This window comes from Hipposideros armiger, unplaced genomic scaffold, assembly GCF_001890085.2.
Source record: "Hipposideros armiger isolate ML-2016 unplaced genomic scaffold, ASM189008v1 scaffold_63, whole genome shotgun sequence".
NCBI lineage: Eukaryota > Metazoa > Chordata > Mammalia > Chiroptera > Hipposideridae > Hipposideros > Hipposideros armiger.
Genome location: NW_017731413.1, coordinates 3,343,807 through 3,369,891, shown reverse-complemented (window position 1 = coordinate 3,369,891; position 26,085 = coordinate 3,343,807). Strand labels below are relative to the sequence as shown.

Below are 26,085 nucleotides of genomic sequence, written 5' to 3'. Positions count from 1 at the left end.
AAGGATACAAAGCAAAATCAGCAAAGGGGAAAAGATGCTTAGGGTGAAGCCCTGAGGAAACCAAGCACAAAAGAGCCTTCTCTCAATGGAGAAGATGTACTTAATTTCCCCAGCATCAAACTGTGACAACATGTATGAAAAGTTATCCATCAGGGAAGCTCATTAGAGACTTATTGCCCAGGGTTTTTATTGGAAGCTGGTTACCTAGGCACCCTCAGCTAGCATGTACTCAAATTCCAAATTTCTAGAAGGAAAGCAGGTGTTGAGCTGTGGTTCAGCCATAAACCATGTATTTGCACAAATAGTTTAGGCACAGCGAACCGATCTTATCAATTAGAGTAGTGGGAACCCTCCCAAAATCCAAGTTCCCAGATGTCAGACAAGGGCAAACCTTGAAAAGCTGGACTTTCGAAGGTTAGGCAGCCCCAGGCCAGCTTATGTCTTTTCTGCACACATAAATACACACACATACTCAAAAAAGGGAATTCAGGGAGATTAAAAAACCCTGTGATCACCATGACCACTGTCTTCTCAGAGTCTTCCAATTAAAAGGATTTTAAGCAATATAGAAATATATTCAGATTTCCAGTTTTGAAGAGATTAGTGCTGCAACAGTGTGAAGGATGGATAGTAAGCCCTCTGAGAGTAGAAGTAGGCAGTAGCTCGTGTGACAGTCAATTAGTGCTTGAAATAAGACACTGAGAATCAAGAAGAAAAAGGGGGTGGAGTTGAAGGGATGCTGTATGTATTTGAGTGTGTGTGTACGTATATGCACATACACATATACACATACTATACATATATAGTATGTAGTATATATATATATATATATATATTTTATATATATATATATATGAGACTATGAAGCTATAAGAAAATATGAATTCTTATCTCTACAAAGGGAAGGCTTTTCTAAGTATAAGAACAAAGTCATAAGTCATTGATAGTTTGATAAGTTTAAGGACATAAAAACTTAAAATCTGACAAAAAAGCAAGGCTTGAAACTAATTTAAAAATTGAAAGGAAATGGGGAAAATAATTATACCTATGAGAACATTAATGTCCTTATTAAGATCAATTGCAAATTAGTACTTAAAAAGTCTTAATAAACTAGTAGGAAATAAGCAAAATAGATTAATGGGCAATTCAAAACAGAATAAAGACAAATGGTTACTTAGCAGTTTTTCAACCAAGAACCTTTAAAGCATGAACAACAATGAAATACAAATTCTTCCATAAATTAGCAGTTTTTGAAAATGATAGTAGTCAGGGTACTTGGAAATTGGAAATAACCTAACTGTACAACATTAGATTATTTAGATAAATTGATGTACATTCAGATATTATTCAGCTATTAAAGTCATGTAAAAGAAAAAATATGACATGGCTAACTTTATACTAATAAAGTATGATCTCAATTTTCTGTTGATACTATACTGAAAACACACATACAAAAATAATTAAAAGAGTATCCCCAAAGTGTTAGCCAGTTTTTCTCTAGGTGGTGGGATTATGGATAGTTTTTTATTGTATTTTTTTTTTCAGTCTTCCAAATGTTGCAAGGATGAGCTAAATGTGACCCATGGGCTGGCTGTTATTTTTGTAAATAAAGTTTTATTGAAACACAGCCAAGCTCATTTATTTATGTGTTGTTTATAACTGCTTTTGCAGTGCAGCAGTGTAAAATATTTACTATCTGTTCTTTCAAGAAAAAGTTTGCCAACCTCTGATCTATAGTGGGTGATGTATTTTTTATGTTTAGAAATAACCCCCCTCCTTCACAAGCACACACGTTTTTACATAATAATGTAAGAAAAAATAGCATTGTTGCTTATAAGGCTGGGATTTTTCATAAGCTTCTTGGCAATATATATGTATATATTTTTCTTAGAAATAGCTTGAATCTGGAACAAGACGGGCTTAATAAGTGCTGCTGATACTAAAATAAATTAATACTTATTTTAAATAGAATTTTGTAGATCAATACTTTGTTTATCCAGGATCATTGGATATTCTGTTAGTGATACTCTAAAGAAGTGATGATTTCATAGATGTAGAAAGTTCAGAAATGAATGTCTGTTTTTAAGGAGATAAAGGAGAGGCATTTAAAAGAATCACTGTGGCTACTTAGGGATCTTTTTAGAAATATGTGTAAAAGATGATTGAATGGGCATATAAACAACAATGAATATGGGGGTCATGAGCCTGTGAGGATAGTAGCGATAGGTACTATGTACCTGGATCTGTGCAGAAATTTCGTTTAATCCTCAAAATAACCTGGACAGACAAACGAGTATTTTCTGTTTTGTAGATGAAAAAAACACTGAGGCTTGGAGTTCAAGTAATTTACCCAAGTCACGTGGAGTTTAGTGGAACCTCCACTTGAACCCAGGTTTATCAGAGAGGAACATTTATGGTTGTCTTTCACCTTTTTTTTTTTTCTTTAATGGATTGCCAGTAGGTTCACAGATTTTGAAACAATATAACAAATTTAGGTTTTGACTTAATCAAGAAATGGATTTTTTTTTTAAATGGGGGTTTTGGGGGAGGGAACTGCATTGGGGAACTGGGGAAGGGGAACAGAGAAGTTGCTGTCCTGTCTAGTTGTGGAGGACATTGCTTCACTGGCCCATGTTGGTATTGTGATCATAACTATGGGTTATGAAGGGACATAACTATGTGAACTCTTAAAATGCTGCAGAAATCTTTTAAAAATTAGTAATTTGCCTTGTTGATATGACTCTGTAAACATTATAATTCACTAAGGAGCTCTATGTCTTTTTTTATATAGTTATGGTCCATGTAGTTTATTTTTTTTTTGAGTGTTGACCAGAGGAAATATTTATTTATTCCAATGGATATACTTTTCCTCATCAAAGATGGAAAATATATACCAATACCAACACTTTCTCTTTGTACTTTAGCCATATAAAAATAAGAAGCCAAATTTAATGGATGGCCATAGTAATTATCTTAATCTATGTGTTTGGTAACAAGTACTCCTTTTGTTTCCTTAGAATTTGTTTTGTGTTATTCCTAAATGTTTATGGTTTTTGTTTTTTAATTTTATTAAATTGATCAGAGTGACATTGGTTAATAAAAATTATTTAAGTTTCAAACGTACTATTCATCATCTGTGTATTGCATTGTATGTTCACCACCCAAAGTCAAATCTCCCTGTCACCATATATTTGACCCCCTTTACCTTTGTCTACCTTCCCTCCAGCCCCCCTTTCCCTCTAATAACCACTGTCTGTGTCTGAGTTTTTGTTAGTTTGTTGTCTTGTTCATTTGTTGCTTTCACCTTTATAGTCCGCATAAGGAGTGAAATCAAGGCATTGTTTGCAAAAATCTTCTCCCATTTGATTGGTTGCCTCTATTTTGTTGATGGTTTCTTTTGCTGTGCAGAAACTTTCTAGTTTGATGTAGTCACATTCATTTATTTTTGCTTTTACTTCTCTAGCCTTTGAGGTCAAATTTATAAAATCCTCTCTTTAGACCAAGGACCACAAATTTAGCACTTATGTTTTCTTCTATGTATTTATTGTTTCAGATCTATATTTAGGTCTTTGATCCATTTTGAGTTAATTTTTGTGTATGTGACAAATAGCAGTCTAGCTTCATTCTTTTGCATGTGGATCTCCAATTTTCCCAGCACCTTTTATTGAAGAAGCATTCTTTTTCTCTGTTGTATGTTTTTGGCTCCTTTGTTGAAAATTATTTGTCTATATGCATGTGGGTTTATTTCTGGGCTCTCAATTTTTTTCCATTGGTCTTTGTGTCTGTTTTTCTGCCAGTACCATACTGTTTTGATTATTATTGCTTTGTAGTATAATTTGAAGTAAGGGAGTTTGAGGTTGGTTCTTTTTTTCTCAGGATTGCTTTGGCTATTTAGTGTCTTTTGTGGTTCCATACAAATTTGATGACTTTTTTTTTAAAGATTTTATTGGAGAATTGGAGGAGGGAACAGCATTGGGGAATCGGGGAAGGGGAACAGACAAGCTGCTGTCCTTTTGTTCTTCAGTCTAGTTGTGGAGGATGTTGCTTCACTGGCCCATGTTGGTATTGTGATCATTGCGCTCTTCCCGGGTGAGGCAGACCGGTTGCCGGCCATGGAACGGCCGCTCATGGTGGCTCACAGCTGTTCACGCCGGCTGCCGGCCGCTCTCAGTAGCTTATGGAGCACTGCAGCACCACTGCAGCCTACACCGTTGCTGGCAACTCATGGCAGCCCAGCTCCAGGTCTAGCTATTGTTCACCATCTTAGCAATAGAGGGCACAGTGTCACTGGCCCATGTGGTATCTGAACTGGCGGCCCTGCTGCTCAGAGCTCGCGCTCCCAAGCCAACTCTTAACCAACGAGCCACTCGGCCGGCCCCCAAATCTGATGATTTTTTTGTTCTATTTCTATTAAAAATGCCATTGGGATTTTGATGGGTATTGCATTAAATCTGTGTATTGTATTAGGTAATATGGACATTTTAACTATAATACGTTTATTCTTCCTATCCATGAACATGGAATATCTTTCTATTTCTTTGTGTCTTCTTCAGTTTCTTTTAATAATCTCTTGTAGTTTTCAGTGTATAGGTCCTACACATCCTTTTTAAAGTTTATTCCTAGGTATTTTATTCTTTTTGTTGCAGGTGCAAAAGGAATTGTTTGTTTGTTTTCATTTTCTGAAATTTCATTTTTAGTATATAGGAACACAATGGTTTTTTGTACATTGATTTTATATTCTCCAACTTTACTGTATTTATTGTTTCTAACAGTTTTTTGATGGAGTCTTTAGCGTTTTCTGTGTAAAGAATCGTTGGCAAAAAGTGACAATTTGACTTCTTTTCCCCCAATTTGGATGCATTTTATTTCTTTGTCGTTCCTGTTTGCTCTGGCTAGTACTTCCAGTACTATGTTTATAACAGTGGTGAGAGGGGGCATCCTTGTCTAGTTCCTGATTTAGAGGAAACGCTTTCAGTTTTTCTCCATTGAGTTGATTAGCTGAGGGGTTGTCATATATGGCCTTTATTATGTTGAGGTACTTTCCTTCTATACCCATTTTAGTGAGTGTTTTAGTCATAAATGGAAGTTATGGCTTTGCAAATGCTTTTTCTGCATCTATTGATAAGATCATTTGATTTTTATCCTTTATTTTGTTTATGTGGTCATCACATTGATCGATTTCTGTATGTTGAACCATCCTTATGCCTCTGGAATAAACACCGCTTGATCCTTATATATTATATTTTTAATGTATTGTTGTAATCGATTTGCTAGTATTTTGTGTAGAATTTTTGCATCTCCTCATCAGAGATACTGGCCTGTGGTTTCCTTTTTTGTGTTATCCTTGCCAGGTTTTGGTAACAGGGCAATGTTGGCATCATAAAATGAATTAGGAGGTATTGCCTCTTTAGTTTTTTGGAAGAATTTGAGAAGGATAGGTATTAAATCTTTGAATATTTGGTAGAATTTACTAGTGAAGCCATCTCTAAATATTTTTTGTTGTTGAGGGCTAATACATATTATTTTGAAACATCTTAGAAGTAATTAGAATATGTGTTTTTAATATCTAAAAGCCAGTGTTTTTAAATCCTTTTGGAATATGAAAGATTAAGTTGGATAGAACAAACAAACAAAAAACCCTCAGATTTGACTTTTGTTCTGTGCCAGTTTTATCTGAGACCAAATATAAAGTTGATACCCGCCTACTAGAACCTGATTCGTTGTTTGACTCAAGACTATAACTTAACTGTTTGAAGGTATTTTACAGTCAGTTTCCCTCTCTTGTAGATTCTGCTTAATTTCTATATTTATATTACTGTTCCTTCATAGGGAAAGATGAGCTTAAATGTAAAATACTTAATTCTTAGCACAGTAAATGGCATTATGACTACAAGTTTGAAAGCAGTATTTTAGTAAAAGTAGATAAAATTCAACCAGTTTTAACCCATGACCTGTTTACTCAAACTAGATTTTTGTTTATTCTGGTTCAGCTAGACCAGAAACTAGAAAGAGAGAATGTCTCCAGTGCCCCCAGAGCCAAGTGTTTAGAGAAAAGCTAGCATTGCCCTCAGGCTGATGCTTTTGAAAGAATGGATATATTTATCCCCAGTCTAGAGTATTGACAATTTCTCCTTTGTGATTTAGTTAATTTTTTATTATGTTTCAGGTGTTGAATTGCCAGTGCATCAGATGCTGAGATTCAAACAAATATATCCAAATATCTAAAATATATTTAGAATACAAATATTGCTTATTCTCTGCCAGTGCTCCCTTATACTTATTTGTGATTTGGCTGTGACTGAGCCTTTTAATTGTGGTAGATGTTTTAACCCTGAAGAATTAATTATTTAATCTCAATATACAATATTTTCCTCTGAAAAAAATAGGAGATTAAGGTAGCTATACTTCAAGATAAAAAAATCATGATAAATATGCAATTGCTAGAATGTTGGTATGTCTAGAGTCATCTTATATAACCCATTAAATGATTTTATGGTAGTTAAAATTGAAACCTGCTACTTACAAACCAAAGAAGTCCTAAATCCGGTTGGTGTGAGTATTATGCTTGGTGGTTGGGCACTATTTATATAGTTTATATAAAATGTTATTATGAATACTTGCAATTACATAAAATTTATTCTTATTTTTATAGCCTGTTCGGCACTTGAAGTACTCCTTATTTAAGAAATCGCTACTGGGCAGTGTTTCGGATAACGGAGTAGTCACTCTCTGGGATGTGAATGGTCAGAGTCCATACCATAACTTTGACTGCACACATAAAGCTCCAGCTTCAGGCATCTGTTTTTCGCCTGTCAATGAACTGTTATTTGTAACCATAGGCTTGGATAAAAGAATCATTCTTTATGACACTTCAAGTAAGAAGTAAGTGTGACATGCTCTTTCTCAACTTAGTAATGATTATCTCATTAGGATATGTATTTGTGATTTGTACAGACCTCTGATTAATGTTCAGGAGCTCTAACATTTGTGTACTTGATATCTGGTAAGATAGATTTTTTTTCTTTTTCTTCCCATGCAGAAAAACATCAGTGAACCATGAGTATTCTTTAGAGTACTTCTGGGTCTTGAATGTTGAGGGATAGCATGTTGATTTCACATCTTTATTTTAGCATGCATGCATATTCTTTTTCAGAATACAATTAATTATGTATATTTTTAAAACTATGATTAATTTGCTTTGAAATTAATTCCTTGTCTAAAACAGGGTTTCTAAACTATGAACATTTGGGGATGGATAATCCTTTATTGTGGGGGGCTGTCCTGGGCATCGTAGGATATTCAGCTGCATCCCTGGCCTCTACCCTCTAGATGCAGTAGCACTTCCCCAGTTGTGACATCCTAATTGCCCCCAGTTGAGAACCACTGATCTAGAGCTAAAGGATAATCTTAAGTGTCTGGGTCCATTGTGCCTTCTTGTCCTTCTTAGAGTTATAGGGGTGCTTGGTCAGCTTTAAAAAGAAAGCTGCCAGAATGCTACAGATGTATTCAAGATACCTAACAATTCTAAAGATCAATGTAGAAGAAAATGGTAATGTGACTATTAGGGAAGGACCTACTGTCAGCCCTTCTTAAAAGTTTATTGTTACTTCACGTTCTTCTTTTTTCTTTTTACTTTTTTTAAAACTAATTTACTGAGAGACCTGAGTTAGTAAGCCATTCCTCTCTTATATCAGATACTCCGGCCAGGAGCTCAGCTTCAGCAGATCAGTATCCATATTTCTACTTTAGCTTCCTGAGAATCAAGCCACATGGATTCTGTTAGCTTTTTGGTCAAGAGATGCACAGCTAAGAACAAAATAGCAGCTGCTCCCTGTGAAAGGTCATCATCCTCTTGAGGCTTTCTCAGGTCAATTAATGGAAAGTGGATACTGAGAGCTTCCTTAACCCTGAGGCTAGAGCCCTTGCTTGTGGAGTAACACCCAGGAATTGTGTCACATTCACTGCCAAAGTAATAATTACTCAAAGAAATAGGTACTGCTTCTGGAAGGTGTAGAATGTACCTATCAGAAGAGAATAGAAAAGTAGGGTGGAGTGTTCAGCAATTCCTTTATATGCCATTGTACTAGAAATGTCTCTAATTCTAAATTTCTGCTGTAAACAAATATTTGGGATGTGTATGTTATTTGCGCAATTCTAAGTAAGCTTGGTTTTGGTATATAGTGGGTTGTCGGAAAAGTCATGATGTATTTTTTCTATGTTTTTCATTGCAAAAATGCATCATGACTTTTCCGACAACCCAATAGTTATTTATATGTCATATAAGCTTATATACCTGGATACACTCTTATAGCTACATATACTTTGTCCTCCTTTCCAAAGGCTAGTGAAAACTTTAGTGGCGGACGCTCCTCTAACTGCAGTAGATTTCATGCCTGATGGAGCCACTTTGGCTATTGGATCTTCCCGTGGGAAAATATATCAGTATGACTTAAGGATGTTGAAATCACCAGTTAAAACCATCAGTGCTCACAAAACATCTGTGCAGTGTATAGCATTTCAGTACTCCACTGGTCTTTCTAAGGTAAGATATTTTCTTTCCTGTCTGCATTTTTTATTTGACTAAATAAATCTACCTCATGGAAATGTTATGTTGTCAATTAAACACAGTATAGTTTTGATTCATAATTATTTTTAGATGAAAGCATTTAAAATAATTTCAGTACAAAGCCATTTGATACTTGGTTTTAAAACTTTATTTTTTTTAATTTTACACCTAATGCTCATATTTTCCTCTTTCCAAAAATGTTTCAAAAGTCTGTTGTGGCTCAAAGGGAAACTCTCAGATCCACCAGCAAGCTTAGGATTTGTAAGGAAAAATATATATGTAATTTTTAATCTAACAGAGGATTTATAAAATATTAATAACTGAATGGAGCATTAGAAACCTGAGCTTTTAAATATTCCATTACATTTCAGTCAAGTTTAAATAAAGGCTGTTCAAATAAGCCCTCAGCTGTGAACAAACGAACCGCCAATGTGAGCACTACTAGTGGAGGAGCTCAGAATTCTGGGATTGTTAGAGAAGCAACCACCACTTCCGTTGCCACGGTTCTACCACAGCCCATGACAGCAGTTGTGGGGAAAGGAACAGTTGCTGCTCAAGACAAAGCAGGTAAATGTTGCTTATATATAGTGTTTGGAGTGACCCACCCCACCCAAATATATATAATTAGCTCTTTCTTCAGGAACCTAGAACTCAAATTCACTTGAGCATTTAGGTAAACTTATTAGTAGAAGAAGTGAAAATTTTAGCTTGAGCTATACATTAAAAAAATATATTAATGAAAGGCACTTTGCTTATTTTATTTAATTGAACTTCAGTTATAAAATATTATCTTAAAAACAGAATAATATCAATTTAGAAATTTATTCATTCTAATACCACTAGACTGGATGACTTTCCATTGTGTCTTCAGATTAATCAGTAAAGAATGAAACTTGGATGGTGTCATGATTTGATCTCTGAGTTTTTTTTTGTTTTTTTTTAAAGAGAAGCTATTAATGGCTCCTTTTATTTCATATTTCAGAATAGAAAGTAAGTCAAGTGATGAAACGAATATATTTAGGTGTTGAATAGTGCCTGGCACATATTAAGCAGGTATTAGTAATTTATTAAGTACAAATAAATGAAAATGTTGCAGTTTAAAGTTTTTATTTCTACTCTGATAATCATATTGATGAAGCATTTCTTAATGAATTTATTTAGACTTTGTGATGGTGTAATGTGATGATAAGCTTGCTCATACTTACTGTACAATTTTCTTTGCTCGCAATAAAGATTGTATTCCCTAAATCCCTGAAAACCTTCTGGTTTTATTTTAAGAAGTTATGCTAAACTGTCAACTTGGAACAGATATTTTTATTTACATGGTATATATACTAGTATGTTTCCAGAATATTAACATTAGAAATGGATGTATCCATGTCTTCTTTAATTTTTAGGACTAAGTACTTGACTTGGACAAAAATATTTGTTGGTGCCTTCTCAATCTGAGTTTACTATTTCCAAGTATAAGCAAAACTTGAATTTGTTAGCCTTGATAGTGTGGAATAGTTTTTTTTTAAGTAATAAGTATATTCACTAAATTTTCTGTGAATGTCTACATTATCCTTACATAAAAATCATTACATATTATATAGAAAAAAAATTAGATCTTTATTTTAAACTCCTGGAAATAAATACTATTGCTGTCTACTGAAAGGAATAAATTCTTTTTGAAATATAACTTCAAGTAATGTGTGCCAAGGTGTTGAATTAACTATGAAATTTGCCATTATTTTCAAAAATTGTTTTATTATTAATTTTACACATAATTCAAAAAATTAATTGAAATACAGATTCTATCATTTACCATACATTTTCTAAGCTCTTACTGTTATTCACTTAGTTTTTAATAAGGAGGCTCATGTTTAATGTTGACAGCATTAATTAGGAAATGAAAGACTTGGGTCTGCAGGGTTACTGATTGACAACTCTTGGCTGATTAGTAGCATTTCTGGCAAAGTGAATGTTTGCTCTGCACCTATAGTTAGAAATTTTTGTTTATTAATTTTATTTTTAAATAATTGCAAACATAGAAAAGTTTCAGTAGTAATTCAAGGAACACTTGAGCTCTAGTATCTAGCTGATGCACCATTTTATAAATTTTGTCATATTTGCTTCTTTATTTTCTCTCTCCCTCTCTCTCTCTCTCTCCCTCCCTCCCCCGCTCTCCTTCTCTCTCCCTCTCCCTCTCCCTCTCCTTTTCCCTCTCCCTCTCTCCCTCCCTCTCTCTCATACACACACACACACATATACACACACACACACATACATTTTTTTTCCCTCTGAAACATTGAGAGTATCTAATTAGGCTTAAGTCTCAGGCCTGTCACTTCCTACCAGGATGACTTTGGGGAATTTTCTTAACCATGCTGTGTGTCATTTTTCTCTTGTATAGATAATATTTAACTTCTGGGTTATTGTGAAAATCAGAGAAAATATATCAAAAGTGCCTGGCATATGGTGGGCGCTCAGTAAATTATGGTGTGACTAATATTGCCATCACAGTCATTATTGTTACTATTATTTTAGTCTTCTTGTAAAATAATTCCAACGTTTGAAAAAAGTGCATGTTGCTTCTATTGAAGGTGTCCTGATTTAGTTATTGAAAAAAAACTCTGCTGACTTGTTGCAGTGCCATTTAAGAAGTTAATAAATTGCTGCATGCCTTTTTATTGTTGTCTATTCTTTATGAGCTTGGTATTCTGGGTTCCCTCCTCTTAGTAAACTATTGTGAGGTCAGTGAAGTCATTGGATGTCGATAATGCTGAGAGCAGTGTCAAGCTCCTACTGTTAGTGAAGGGAAAGACAGAAGAGGGAAAAAAAATCTATTCACTGCAAGATGGAGAGAGAACTAACATAACTTTAATCCTGCTATCTGTTAGGCATTGTGCTATATATATGCCTTACAGACTTTTTTAATCATTTATGGATAATCTGAGTCAGTAACAAAAGTAACTTGTGTTCAGTATACTTTGTTTAAGAGGGAAGCAAAGTATATAAATTATTTTAGAAAAATCCCAATCAAAATGGCTAAAATAAGGTGGTGCTATATGAAAAAAATAAGGTAGTACTGTATGAAAAATAAGTTACTTGATTTGGGGGGGAGGAGCTTTGTTCCATGAAAATGATGATTAACTGAGCTATTGTTAAATTCTCCTTTTTCCCCCTGATGCTCACAGTTGTAATATTACCAATAGTATGGGTAATGCAATAATTTTTAGAACCTATCTTCTGATAATAAATTTATTTAGATGTAATAACACTTATTTTTATATCTAATTTCTATAAGGTTTGACTCGAAGCATCAACACAGATATTTTACCCAAGGAAACAGACAGTGGAAAAAATCAGGATTTCTCCAGCTTTGACGACACTGGAAAAAGTAGTTTAGGTGACATGTTCTCACCGATCAGAGATGGTAAGTCTGTTCAGGTCAGAGGGTCATGTTCCCTTGCTGGTAGTCATTACTTTTTCATTCTGGCTGAACGATGTGGGTCATAGCTTCAGTTTAACTCTTTTCCTTTCCCCTAATATTTCAAATGTTATCATCCAGAATATATGCTGGGAATTTTCACATAGGGACTATTCAAAAAGCTCTCAAGTTAGCACTTTAATTTCCACAGAAGTTTCTTAAACTTTTAAATAAATCGTCATAAAATCTTGGATATTTTGATAGGCAAAATATATCTTAGTAACTTAAAAAAAATTTGTTTATGTGTTTATTTGTATTTAATTGGTATTAAGTGTTTTCATGGAGAAATAAGACCAGGTGGTAGATTGCCTCATCTATTAGCGCACACTCCCCATTGCTAGTAGATGTTGCCATTAAAAAGAAAAGAAAACAAAAAGTAAGAAACTTTGCCAGCTTGATAAATGGAAACATTATTTATCGTTGTTCACTCGATATCAACTAGGCACGTTGTTTGGCTGGGTTTTCTTGGTACTGATGTTCATCCTGTTCCCCTTAATAGGATACTTTCACTGCTAATAGCAGCATTATCAATAATATGGGTAAATTTCTAGAGGATAATTTGGCAGGCTTAAATATTCATACTTTTTGGCCTGTTAATTCCATTTCTGTAAGTTTGCCTAAGGAAATATTCAGAGAAATCCACAAAGATTTGTATGTTTACTGTTTATATATAATAGTGAAAAACTGGAGCAAATCTAAATATCAACAGTAGCAAGATGTTTAAATTGTTACATCTGCTCATAATCTTATAAAATTTCATTTTTTTTACTTTGAAATTGTATATTTTCCAAATTTCTACAATGAATTTAATAATCAGAAAGAATAAATACATGTGTGATAGTACAGAGTTATTGAGTGTCTCCTGTGTTACCTCAGCTTGAAAATGACTACTTCAATATCCAGGTCAAATTCCTTTATCTTCCACCTAATAAAAGAGGGAAGCGTCCCTTTCTTTCAGGAAAAGGAGAGGTCAGACTACATAAAGAGTAAAGAGAGGAAGGATGTGGGCAAAGGAGGGAAAAGTGACTCGGGCTGGCGTTAAGAAAGGTTTCTGAAGTTAGTGCCCAGATGGAGAGTTTGGCTTATAAGAACCTGTGGAGTTAACTTTTGAATCGAAGAATGTAGGAAGGGGCTTTATGGAGGATTTCAAGTAATAAATGAAATCCTCTTTAATGGTTTTTAAGTGAAATGAAGAAAGGATAGAAATTCCACTTTAATTACTTCAGCTATTTTTAATAATATGATTAGAATAGGAGCCATATGCCCTTCATTTATTAGTGTTTTACATTATTAATAAGAAAAAACATGGATACTAAATATAGTACTGATTTCATTATCAAGAGATTTGTGTTTTAATCTCAAGGATGCAACTCTACTGGTAAAAGGCTTAATCTGTTTGTGCCTCAATTTCTTCATCTTTTAAATAAGAATACTTCTTTTGCTAGAGCAAAACTAATAACTTCTAAAAGTGTATGTGTGTTGTGTAATTACTAGGCATATACAGAGGGTGCCAAAAAAATGTATACACATTTTAAGAAAGGAAAAAACTATTAAAATTGTAGTACTCAATATATACCAATAACAAAAGATGAATACAAGTCATGTTTGACTTCTGCAATTATAAGAGGTGCTCAAAGTGGTTACCATCAGCATCCAGACAATTCTGATTACAATGAACTACTGCTTGAGCAACCTTGACCAAAGTGTCCACTTGTATACATTTCATTTTTTTGGTACGTCTGGTATACACACATGCAGATAGACAGATGATTGGATGGATGGATTATAATCTTACTAATAATGATCATCTTGTATGATACTTTATTGGCCATTTAATGTACTGGTGAATTTTTTTATGACCTTGGACCATTTTTCTATTAATCTGTTAAAATGAAGTTAAGCAATTTTTGGTTAATTAGGAAATGAAGAATACTACAGTATTGAAATATTCTACCATTGAAGTAAATATTAATAAAATCTTGTTTTTTATAACGTATTGCTTGCAAAATATTTTTATATTATTTCAATTGATTCTCAGAACAATCCTGTGAGATGGTCAGGGCATTATCCCCCTATATAGATGCAGAAACTGAATCTTAGTTGTATTAAAGGTTTGTCCAACATCACAGAGGTATTAAGTGATAGAGGCAGAACTGGATTAGAGATCTTTGGAGCTTACTACAGTGGTTTTTCTAATATACTTTGCTGTCTCATTAAATGACTATATCGTAGAATTATTTTTTCATATTTGCTGCTATGCAGGAAGCTAAAAGAACAAAAAGGGAAGTTTATTCAGTACTAGCTTTAACTTTACTCAGATTTTTCGTACAATTATTAGTCTCTGAACTCTTTGGAGGAATGAATAAGAAGCCTAAGTTGCTATGGTGTCTTTTTCACTATCTTTTAAGTTTGATTTTCTAATTTTCTTATAGAGGCTGTAGTTACCAAGGGAGGTGATGAGTCCGTAGGCAAAGGAGATGGTAAGAGCTAATGAGAAGTATTTTTATGAAAATTGTAAGTAATATTGTGCTAATTATTGCTGTGTAGCAAATTACCCCAAGATTTTGAATCTTGAACAACATTTGTCATCTCATAATTGTGGGATAAGAGTCTGAGCATGGCTTCACCGAGTGCCTTTGACTTTAGGTCCCTCTTGGTGCTTTAATCATGGTCTCCACAGAGCTGCAGGCATCTAGAGGCTTGCCTGGGTCATGACCTGCTTCCAATCTCATTCATGTGGCTGTTGGCCAAAGACAACAGTCAGTTCTTTCCCCTGTGGGCCTCTCCACAGGGCAGCTGACAGCATGGCACCTGGCTTTTCTCAGAGCTGGTGAGCAAAAGAGAGTGAGAGAGGGCCCCGGGGATGGAAGCCACAGTGTGCTTGTAACCTAATCTTAGAAGTGACATCTCACCATTTGTTGGTAGCAAGTTGCTAGGTCCAACCGACATTTAAAGGGAGGAGATTACACAAGGGCATGAATCCACACCAGGAGGCAGGGATTATTAGGAGCTGTCGTAGAGGCCGCCTGCCAAGATGTATATACCACAGGTGGCTGCCAAATTAACAACCTTCAGTTATCAGAAGCTATTATAATACTGACTAAAATGCTCATTGTGTTTTTCAGTTTTCAGTGTATTTTCACATATAACACCTGTTTAGCCTCACCACTCGGAAATAAATATGCACATTTACAGACCAGGAAGCAGTCACAGAATGTTTTATGATTTTTACTCAAGAACAAACATCAGACAAGGGCTAGAGCTGACAAAGGAGCCTGTCTTCTGAATCCAAATCCCATGTCTTTCTCCTGTATTAACCTATCATGTTAAGTGTTTTTGTTAAATATCCAAAATTGGGGAACATCTTATGCAAATGCATGGGTTTTTTTCCCTCCTCCTTTTCAGGTCTCGACTTTTTAACACACTTGAACTCAGTGTTTCCTCCAAGAAAACATCCAGGAGCTTCAGGCAGTTCGATATTGCATTCCAGTCCTCTCAATGTCTTTATGGGATCTCCAGGGAAAGAAGACAATGAAAATCATGATCTAACAGCTGACTCTAAGAAGACTTACCTGGGAAAACAGGAACCTAAAGACTCCTTCAAACAGGTATCCACCTGAAAATGATGCTGAACTCACTGTGTGTGTTTATCACTGGCGAGCATTATGACTCATAACGAGAAAGCAGGCAGCTGCCATTGGATGTGTCCTAATTATTGACAGTGCTGTGCACTTCCTCGGTAGAAAAATACTCTTAAATCATGGTGTCATATGTTAAAATCTAAAAGACGCTTTTGAAATCTGTCTCTGGATATGTTGACGGCAGTATAAACTTATACTTTTTTTTTTCTAAGACAAGAAACTTGATTTAACTGTCCATGTAATAATATTTTATACCTGAGATTTTTAAGAATGTATCTCCATTGCAGCAGAAAGCACTAAGTTGGTGGTCAAGTCACTTACCCCAAGTCTTAGAGCAATTTGCTAATTGATGGTGCTAAGAATGTAATTCATTATCATTACGTTCTGCTATAATACAGTATTCAGTATAGAAGTTAATTTATTAAGTAAGGGCTTAAAGTGATCAAATACTACTAGGAACACAGAATCTGTTGTGCAGTATGTCTCTTTATTTTCATATTTATTTTTTAGAATGATAATGGAAAGATACCATTCAAGAAGTAAAGAAATTTTTTTTACTTATTTTTCCAATATTTCTGACTAGATTATCACATGAGAGACTGAGGAATTTTTTTTTAATTTTTTATTTTTTTGCCTATTATTTTAATTTTAAATGATATTCAACAGCCAGTAAATGAGGTTTTCCTCATCGTGTTATCATTGAGATTGTTTTTGATTAGCACACTTGATTTATTTTACCACTAGTTCTAGCAATTTTTTTCTCTCTTGATATCCCTTTCTATTCTTCCTTTACCTGACCTTACTTACTGGATTAAAAAGAGAAAAGTAGGTGCAAATTATGTGGATGACATGGGTAAAACCAGAATTTATATATTAATTGTTGATTTTAAATGTGAAGTTTGCAAAGTTGATCTCCGGTGCTGAAACTGCAAGTCTAAATACCTCTCCATCATCTAATCAAACAAGAAGCCCTGAGAAATTTGAAAAGCCAGAGAAAGAAAATGAAGCCCAGTTACTATATGAACCTACAATCAATGGGTCTTCAGCTCCAAGTAAGTACATAAAACTTCCCTAATGTTTGAAAGTGTTAAGTTGAAAACTCCCACCATTTAACTTGAAACGATAAATAAATGGAGTAATCATAGACTAAAAATTAAAATTGATCAAGTTTAAAGTTTATGATGTTTCTCTAGTGTGACTCTTACTAGAAGACAATAAAATGTATATGAGTGGTTCACTATAACCACATTTATTTGACACTGTTGGTGTGAATTTCATTTTTCAATCTAATATGTAAGTGTCTTGATCTAATATGGTACAGATAGGAATATACTGTCAGACCCTTTGAAAATACGTGGGTCATTAACTACCTAAAATTGTCTTCCCCTCCTTCCCCCATATTAAAGCCTTATTTGTAGAGTTCATACCACAGACCCTAAAAACTGAACCACATTTAAAGGGATATTAGGTTCAGTTATAAGAGTTATCTATATAAAACAACTCTGTATGGAAGCAACTCTGTTATATCTATATTTTACCTTAAGTTTTCTGTGGATAAATTGCATTAGTGTAAACTCTAGGGCTTTGCTTGTAGCACTACTTTACTCCTATATTCCTTCTGTTTGTTTTTAATAGTCTTGGTTTATCTAGTTTGTGGTGCAGCTTGTCACATTCATCTTTTGTAAGAGGAAATGGTTCACTGATTCTTTAAGATTAATCCCTCTGTCATATATTATTACATTAGACAGTTGGTAGTATATATGTGTGTGTGTATATATAAATATATACACACACACATATATATATGTCATATATATATGATTGTTATAAATAATGTCATAGAAAGTTTCTAAGATTTGTATTCTAAACAGTGAATTTTTCTAAATGTCACAGGAACACTGTTCTTTACCAGTTTTTCAAGTGTTCTCATGCCAAATCTCATTTAGAAATGTTTGGTGTCTCTTAGTCCAAGTTGATTATTAATTTTTCTCCTTTTTTTTACATTTTTAATTTTAGATCCAAAGTTAGCCTCCTCGGTCACTGCTGGAGTTGCCAGTTCACTATCAGAAAAAATAGCTGATACCATTGGAAATAATCGGCCAAATGCACCATTGACATCCGTACAAATTCGTTTTATTCAAAACATGATACAGGAAACATTGGATGACTTTAGGTAGTGACTAAGAAATTACTCTCTTTATCTGGACCTTAACTGACTTCTTTAAATTGTAAAACTAGAACTATAAGTAATGTTGATGGTTACTACTTTTGCCTATGTTCTGGTATCCATAAAACCATAGAAAACATAGAGTTTTGTTGATCTTGATATACTGAATTTATAGAATATCAGCCAGGAAAAAATACATTTTCCTAGGGTAATTATTAGATAACTTGGCAGGGCAGTCTAATAAGAAGGCTGCCATTGTGGATTGTTTTTTTTGTTTTTATCAGAATGTGGTGGATTCTGGTAAGCTCAAATAGGATTCTTACCTACATATAGTATTTATAGATCACCTGCTAAGTATGCTAGGTGCAATAATGTAGTAGAGAAAAATATTCTTTAAAGGAATTCTGAATATTTTCAAATAGAATAATGAGAATGTAATACTTTATTTAAAAAAAAATTCTTGCATGGATCTATCCTTGTCTCCTCATCCTTTGAATTTTGAACATGGTAAGAATGTGTTCTAGAATGCTGCCTCCATTTATCTATCATCTCAATAGATTTTGGAAGCTATTATCAATTATTAGAATCTTTTATGGTTTTTTTTTTCCTGACCTATAGTTACTTAGTATTCTAATTCAAATTTGGTTCTTTTACCTATCACCTCAATAGCTTTTGGAAGCTATTATCAACTATTAGAATCTTTGTTGTTGTTTTTTTTTCTTTCTGACATATAGTTACTTAGTATTCTAGCTCAAATTTGGTTATCGGGAGCAAGAATGTTGGAGAAGTGCAGTTTTTGTTGGCGCATGTTTCTTTTTAATGTTAAAAATGGTTTTAACTGTTAACATATACATTTGAAAAGAAAAATCATTTTGCATTTACAGTGTGTCTAGCATATGTACCAGGTACTAAGGATATAAAAATGGTCTGCCCACAAAGGCCTTCTAGTTTAATGGGGATAGGGACAGTGTGTCCTACTATGATGTGTGCTTCTTTAATGTGAATTAATTCATCTGTGACTGGTAAATAGGACAGCGATGACAATATGATGAGCAAATTCTGTTGGTTCACGTAGCAGCCACCAAAACAAAGTACATGACCCTGCGGAAGGCAGCAAACCACCTGTCAGTCAATGTCCATCTTCTCCTATGCCTGTCCCCCTAACCTGATTTGGCTACGCACTCTGTGTTAGGAAGTGCTCATTTTATGATTATTCCCCCATTTGGGACATTTTATTCTTGCCTCCATGCTTCACAGCTCACTTCTTCCTTCTGCCTTCTTTCTCCATTTTATTAAGTAGCAATCACTTTTTTAAGGACAAGTCTTTTACTATTCAACATTTAAACTATTCTAGTATTTTTATTAGGATTTAATTGTTTTTATTAGTGTTCTGGGTATAAAGTTGTATGTTTTGAGTGGTCTGTTCTAATCCTTTTTCCCTAAGTCCTATTCTTTTCTTCTTTCTGTCTTTTTCTTTTTTAGTTTTATTGTGTTAAGAACACTTAACATGAGCTCCACCCTCTTAGTAGATTTCTAAGTGTGCAGTACAGTGTTGTTTACTTGTGCATGTTGTAGAGCAGGTCTCTTAAACTTATTCGTTTTGCATGACTGAAGTTTTATGCTCACCCGTTAGCAACTCCTGTTTCCCCTTCTCCCCAGCCCCTGACAACCACAATTCTATTGTTTATTTCCATGAGTGTAACTATTTTAGCTATCTCATATAAGTGGAGTCATGCAGTATTTGTCCTTCTGTGACTGGCTTGTTTCACTCAGCATTATGTCATTCAGGTTCATCCATGTTGTCGGATATTGCAAGATTTCCTTCTTTTTTAAGGCTGATTATTCTATTATAGTATGTATCACATTTAAAAAATTTGGCTCTGTTATTTTCAGTATGCAGTTTTAAAGAGCGTGAGGTTTTCCAGGAATGCATATATATGGCAAAAGAGCAGAATTGTCTGGCTACAGCTGACTGTAGTATGTGAATGCGGCGATGTTGGAAACATGGAAAGGGAGCTGTCCTTCTGCTGGGGCACACCTAGACATCCCACTGCCCCGCCTTCCGCTTTCAGCACGCCTTGCAGGCCTGTCCTGGGGAGTGGGAGTGGCAGGGGCCTCTCTCAGCTCTCCTGCCCCTCCAGCAGCCATAGGCAGCCTCTGCTTGGGACTCAGTGGACCCAGAGAATTCTCAGAGGGTTTCTGAGAATTTACCTGCTCTGCACAGTAGGTCTTGCACAGCTCCACCTCACAGTTGGGGGGCAGAGGAGGTCGTGTGGGGGTCCCTTTCAGCAGCTCTCCCTGTGGAGTGTGGCTGCCTTCTCCACAAAGGCCTGTAGTGCTTCAGAGAGGTTATTCTCAATTCTCCTCCCCATCCTAAGTCTTCCCCAGGCTTTATGTATCTGCTCCTTAGGCGGTGTGTGTGGGGGGTGTCTCTCATAGCCCCCAGCTCTGCTAATTTTTTATTTAAGCACTCAGCAAAGGCCTGTGGCAAAAAAGTTGGTGAGTGACTGCAAACTTTCTTTGTGGCTGGGACTCTTTGGACTCCTTGGGATTCTAATCTGTTGTGTCAGTCTTCACTTGTCCTTTACAAATCTACGAAAAATGCAGCTAGTTCTTAATGCTGTCAGCGGCAGCCTTCTCCCCCCTACTGCTCTGTTGAGGATGAAAACAATCATGGGTCTCTTCTTCTCGGCGGGAATTATCATATTCTGGATTTTAGCTTTTTTTGGTTTCTTTACACACTCAGCTCTGGTTAAATTTTAAAATGTGTGGTTTTCTAGGTTATCTAGCTTATCCTCATTTATTAGGGTTGGAGAGATTATATCCAAAGTGGAAGTCGGTGTGTCTGTTTCTGTTGTCTTTCAAGAATATTTAAGTTGCTTCTAGCAGCAGATGACTGATCCTGTCCTTGCTGGGTTTCAGGTTTTCTTGGGGCTCGTTTATTTCTGGATTGCCTTTATTCCTACTGTTGAGTCTGTACCTTTGAGAATGTCAGCTGAATGTCTGGAGTATTCACAGGCCTTTTAACCTTCTTGCCCGGCATCACCAGGCTTCCAGAATTCTTTTTCTGCTCTTTGGAGCCGCTACTTTTTGTTCGCTTTCCCATGATCTAACCCAGCATAAGCATTGCTTGGGAATCAACAGGTGTCTCAGTTGCAAATAGCACAGTTTCAGGTTTGCTTTTCTGCAGGCGTCCTTTCCAGGCCTTGGACCGTGCAGCCTTGGCTGCTGTGGCAATCCCAAACTCTACCTCCCACACCCCTCAATGAGACTGTCTCAAGCTCCAGGCCACTGCTTTCAGCTCAGCCTCTTCCCCACAAGGTAGAGTCAGCACATTTCTCAGAGGGAAATGTGGGGCTTACCTTGTAGATTCCTTTGCAGAAGAAGAAATCCTGGCTACCTGCATGGTTTTCTGATTCTTTCAGTTTGTTTTTAATATAGCTTTTGTCAAAACTGAAAGCAGAAGAGAAAATTTTTTTATATACCCTATAGTTGCAACAGAAAAAATAAGGTAGTCAGGAATAAATCTAACCAACAGTGGTAAAGATCTTTATAGAAAAACATTAAAAAAAATTTATTAGAAAGTATTAACACTTTACTAAATGGAAAGATGTTATGAAGATGTCAGTTTTTCTGGATGGGTCCATAGATTGAATGCAATTCCAATCAAATGCAAACTGGGCGTTTTGGAAGGAGATGATGGAATAATTCCAAAATGTACATGGAAGAAGAAAAGGTCCAGAAATAACCAAGACACTATAGAGAAGAATAAGGTTAAAGGGGACTTGTTTGTCAGATGAATAAGCTTAATTGCTAAGCTGTAATTAAAATAATATAGCATTAGCACAGGGTGACAGATTGGCCAAAGGAATCAAATAGACCAGAAAGAAACTTATGCATAGATGGAAGTGTGATATATGACAGAGGAATCATGGCAGCTCTGTATGCAAAATGTGGAATAATTAATACAGTGTGTTGTGACATGGTATTCATATAAAAATAAGTATGGACCCCTATTCCATGATATTAAATCAATTCCTTACAGAGTAAAAGTTTAAAGGGCAAATTTTAGGCATTATAAGAGGATTTACTTATGACTTCAGGGAAGTGAAGTTATTAAGAAATAAGAGGAAGTACTATCTATAAAAAGATGATAAATTTGCAGTGTTAGGTTAGTAAACTTTGAGTATATTAACAAGAATTCAACACAAGACACCATTAACAAAGTGAAAGGACAGAAAATATCTGCAGTACTCATTTAACCAACAAGGGATCAGATTATGTAAAGAACTCTTATTAATAAGAAAAAAAAAGACATCCAATAGAAAAATGGTTAAAAGATATGGATCACCGTTTTACAGAAGAGAAATCATATATGAACCTAAGAAAGATGCTCAATTCTGTAATTAATCAGAGAAGTAAAAATGGAATGTGATAACCCATTAGATGGGAAAATATTGTGAAGTCTACACCAAGTCTTGGTATATATGTAGGCAATAGGAACTCTGCTGAGCATGTCCATGGATACCACTACTTCAGAAAACAGTTTGCATTACATTGTAAAACTGGAAAAGCACATCTGGACCATAACCTATCACTCAGTGTACGTACTCTTGGATATGTCATCTACAGAAATTGGCCTGTGTAGGTTGAGAGATATATACATGATTGTTTGTAACCCCATTGTAGTTAATAATAAAGACAATCCAAATGTCAACTGACAAGAGAATGTATACACCAGTACAAATCAGTGAATTATAGGTATATTGAACCTGAATCTTGAAAAGCGATATTGGATTATTTTCTAAATGTACAATATTCAAGATTGCATAGGATATGGTACTCTTTTTGTAATGCTCAAAATGAGGCAAAACAAAAATATATTGAGTACATATCCTATATTATATAAATGTTATTTTTTTAAGCATTTATTTGCTTAAACAAAATTCAGCAGAGTAATGTTTTCTTGGGCCTCTCGCAAGAGTTAAGTGATGGAATAGAGAGGAGCACACAGGAAGCTTCTCTGACTTTGGTAATGTTCTAGCTTTTAAGTTGTATGAGGGGTGACTAAGTGTTTCTTTTATTATTATACTTTATAATTTTCATGTATTCTTTTGTAAGGATGAGTTAATTGCATTTTATTGAGTAAGCTATATTATGACCACCCAGATAACCCCTTTCCATTCCACTGAAAGTATTTAATAGCTAAAACATTGATAATAGTAAAAACATTATAACCTAGTGAATTATCTGTATTTCATTATAGTATAAATCTGTGTCTTTCCTTATTGATAATTTCTATATTAAGGAATGTAGTGTAGTGGAATGGAGGTAGGCAGTCTGAGCTTACATCCTAGCTCCACCATTTACTGGTTGTGTGACTTTGGATAAGTTATAACTGCTCTGTGGCTCAATTGCTTCATTGGTAAAATGGAGGTAATGATTAAACCTAGTTGCGAAGATTGAGTTCCTTAAAGTACAAGAAACAGTGCCTAGCACATGGTGAATAAATGCTAGGTGCATTGGTATAATATTTTTATTGTAATAATAGTTGTTAACATCCAGTAATTTGAAAAATGAAGAGCTTAGTTTCTTGAATGACCTAGAATTGGTAAAACTTACAATTCTAACAAGTATTTTACTTTCTTTCCTAGAGAAGCTTGTCATAGGGACATTGTGAATTTGCAAGTGGAGATGATTAAACAGTTTCATATGCAGTTGGTATGTGTAACAAATTTTATTTTAAATAAATGTAGAATTGTGGATCTATAAAATCCATTAAAGGGCGATATATTTTTTACTTAGCTATATCTAGTTGCTATGATAAATAAATGGGGAGTTTTAGAAATTTTATAAATAAAATAGTCTTTAACTAGTCACCCTTCTTTTTAACCTATGATAGTTAAGGCTACTGTTTTACAGCTTTTTTTTATCTTTGCAGTAAGGAAGCAAAAAGCTTCCCAAATGTGCAAATAAGCCTTCCACATATGCAAATTTTACTAGTCATCTTTCCTTTATATTAACAAGTAGTAAGGGTGGTTAAGTACAAGAAATATAATTTAGCTACTTAATTGAACATGAGAGAAATGATAGATGAAAGTATGTAAAACAACTTGCCAAATAAATGTGAAATGCCAATAATTTAAAAAGCATTTTTGTTCTGTTCTAGAATGAAATGCACTCTTTGCTGGAAAGATACTCAGTGAATGAAGGTTTAGTGGCTGAAATTGAAAGACTAAGAGAAGAAAACAAAAGACTCCGGGCCCACTTTTGAAATTTCAGTGAATACCTTAATGTTTTTTAATTTGGGAAATTTCGGGCAACACAGAATTACATGGAATCATTATTTTTTTTCATGGCCTCTGGGAAAAAAATTTTTTTCAAGTAAAAGGGTAATGGGATTTTATACCAACCAGTATTTCATCTTCTCTGACTATCAAAAATATTTATATTTTTATATTAAAAGCTGTACAATGTATCATCTGCCTAATAGGAAAGTCAATAGGATCTTTATTTTCTGAAAGCTTTAGCAAAACACTAAGTGCCCTTTTTCATGAGAAAAGAAAATTGTGCAAAAAAATAGGTTATGGATATTTTAAAACCACCTTTTTTTACTGATCTATTTTTGATTGACAGTTGCTTTTCAAATACGTTTGGATGTTTCTGGATTAAACCATTTGATATGCGTTCTATTTTTGTGGAGAAAGTAATTTTAAAATGGCAATTAGTGTTTCTAAGCAATTGGCTAATAAAACACAAGGTTGATTAGTAATTATTTTAACTTGATAGAAATAAGTATGACTGTTATTTATTTCTTGTATATTTGATGAGACAATTTTTGGAATTTTCAGTTGCACAGATTACATTATATCTCTTGTATTTATGTTACTGTATTGTACTTCTGACAAATCTGTACTCCTGGTTGGTATTTTTTTAGCTAACTTCACTTTACCTATGAAAATTTTTAAGGATTTGTGAGATTCAACTGGAGCTGCATACCTATCTGCTAATTATCTCACAAATTAATAACAAGCAAAATTATACTATAAAGTTTCAACCAAAATGATCCAACTTGTAATCAGTGAAAATTTAATAATAGAAACTAAATATTACTATTTTATTGCCATTTTTTTCTCCTACATGAGAAGTGTGGATTTGTGTGTGTGTGTGTGTGCGCGTGTGGTTTATATCATTAACTTTCTCTAATTCTTTGTTTGCTCTCTGGAATTTTTTTTCATATTATTGACCTTACCATAAAATTTAGGAAGGTTAATTGTCAAAAGAATTTATACCTCTTTGACAGTAGGTGGACATTTACCTGCTGTGATCTACAGTTTTTGTCGTATAAGATTAGGTGGGTTACTGGCTGGTTTACTTTCTTGTAGTCTCTTGTCCCAAAGATTTAAATTATGTACCTTATATATAGTACTCCTGCCCAATTTTGACTTCCGAGATGAAAATATTTACTGAAATTAAAAAGAAATTGAGGTAGCTTACTAACTTGATGGTTTTCCAAAGCAATGGAAATTTTTGAGGATATTTTTAATAAGTGTAAACATGCTAATAACTTCTTCAAGGAATAAAACCAGAAACACTACTTTTTCCCAGTGTGGTTCTGAGAATATGTTTGTATTGAAGCATAAGGGGTATTCTGTAATCTTTTTCCTGGCAGATTATGAAAGTATTATGACTTGTAACAAGTTTTCTTATATATCATTATTAAGCAGGTTTAATTTTAGAAGACATGAAAGTGTGTTTGCCTACATTTTGTATTAAATGCAATAATATTTTCCTATTGCCTTTTTCTATACATGTGCTTAATGTATATTAAAAGAGGTGGGATAAATAAAGCAATTTTAGTAACTTTATATATGTAGTTGAAACATTTTTTCATAGCATTTAAAAGCTAATAAATACAAAAAATAAAATTTCTATGTGGTAAAAATGGGAAACCTGAAATTGAACTTTTGCCTCTGGCCAAAATGGAATAATAGAGATTGGATTTACCCATCTGAAAATGTTTAAAAGAGATAAAAGATGTGAAATAGTTTTCAAATATTGGACATCATGCAGCACAGGCCATGAGCCCTGAGAAAGGAAGACACGTGAGACCCAAGAAACTCAATGAACCTCAATCACAAGAAATAAAACAATTACACCAAAGCACATTATAATCAAATTTCTTAAGACTACAGACAAAGGAAAAGTCTTAAAATAGCTAAAGTAAAAAAAACACTGA

General features: G+C 34.4%; 1 protein-coding gene across 4 annotated transcripts in view; it reads left to right on the top strand.

Moving 5' to 3' along the window:
* NEDD1 (NEDD1 gamma-tubulin ring complex targeting factor) overlaps positions 1-25,714 on the top strand; it is a 43,537-nt gene extending 17,823 nt beyond the window's left edge. For all 4 annotated transcript variants that reach the window (XM_019641741.1, XM_019641742.1, XM_019641740.1 and 1 more), the window contains exons 6-15: positions 6,653-6,882; positions 8,341-8,542; positions 8,938-9,133; positions 11,856-11,984; positions 14,471-14,518; positions 15,444-15,646; positions 16,578-16,731; positions 17,696-17,852; positions 23,501-23,567; positions 24,016-25,714. In XM_019641741.1, the coding sequence (XP_019497286.1) occupies positions 6,653-6,882; positions 8,341-8,542; positions 8,938-9,133; positions 11,856-11,984; positions 14,471-14,518; positions 15,444-15,646; positions 16,578-16,731; positions 17,696-17,852; positions 23,501-23,567; positions 24,016-24,120 (1,491 nt within the window). In that variant the 3' untranslated portion in view covers positions 24,121-25,714. The remainder of the gene's footprint in view (positions 1-6,652; positions 6,883-8,340; positions 8,543-8,937; positions 9,134-11,855; positions 11,985-14,470; positions 14,519-15,443; positions 15,647-16,577; positions 16,732-17,695; positions 17,853-23,500; positions 23,568-24,015) is intronic.
* The last annotated feature ends 371 nt before the right edge of the window (positions 25,715-26,085 follow it).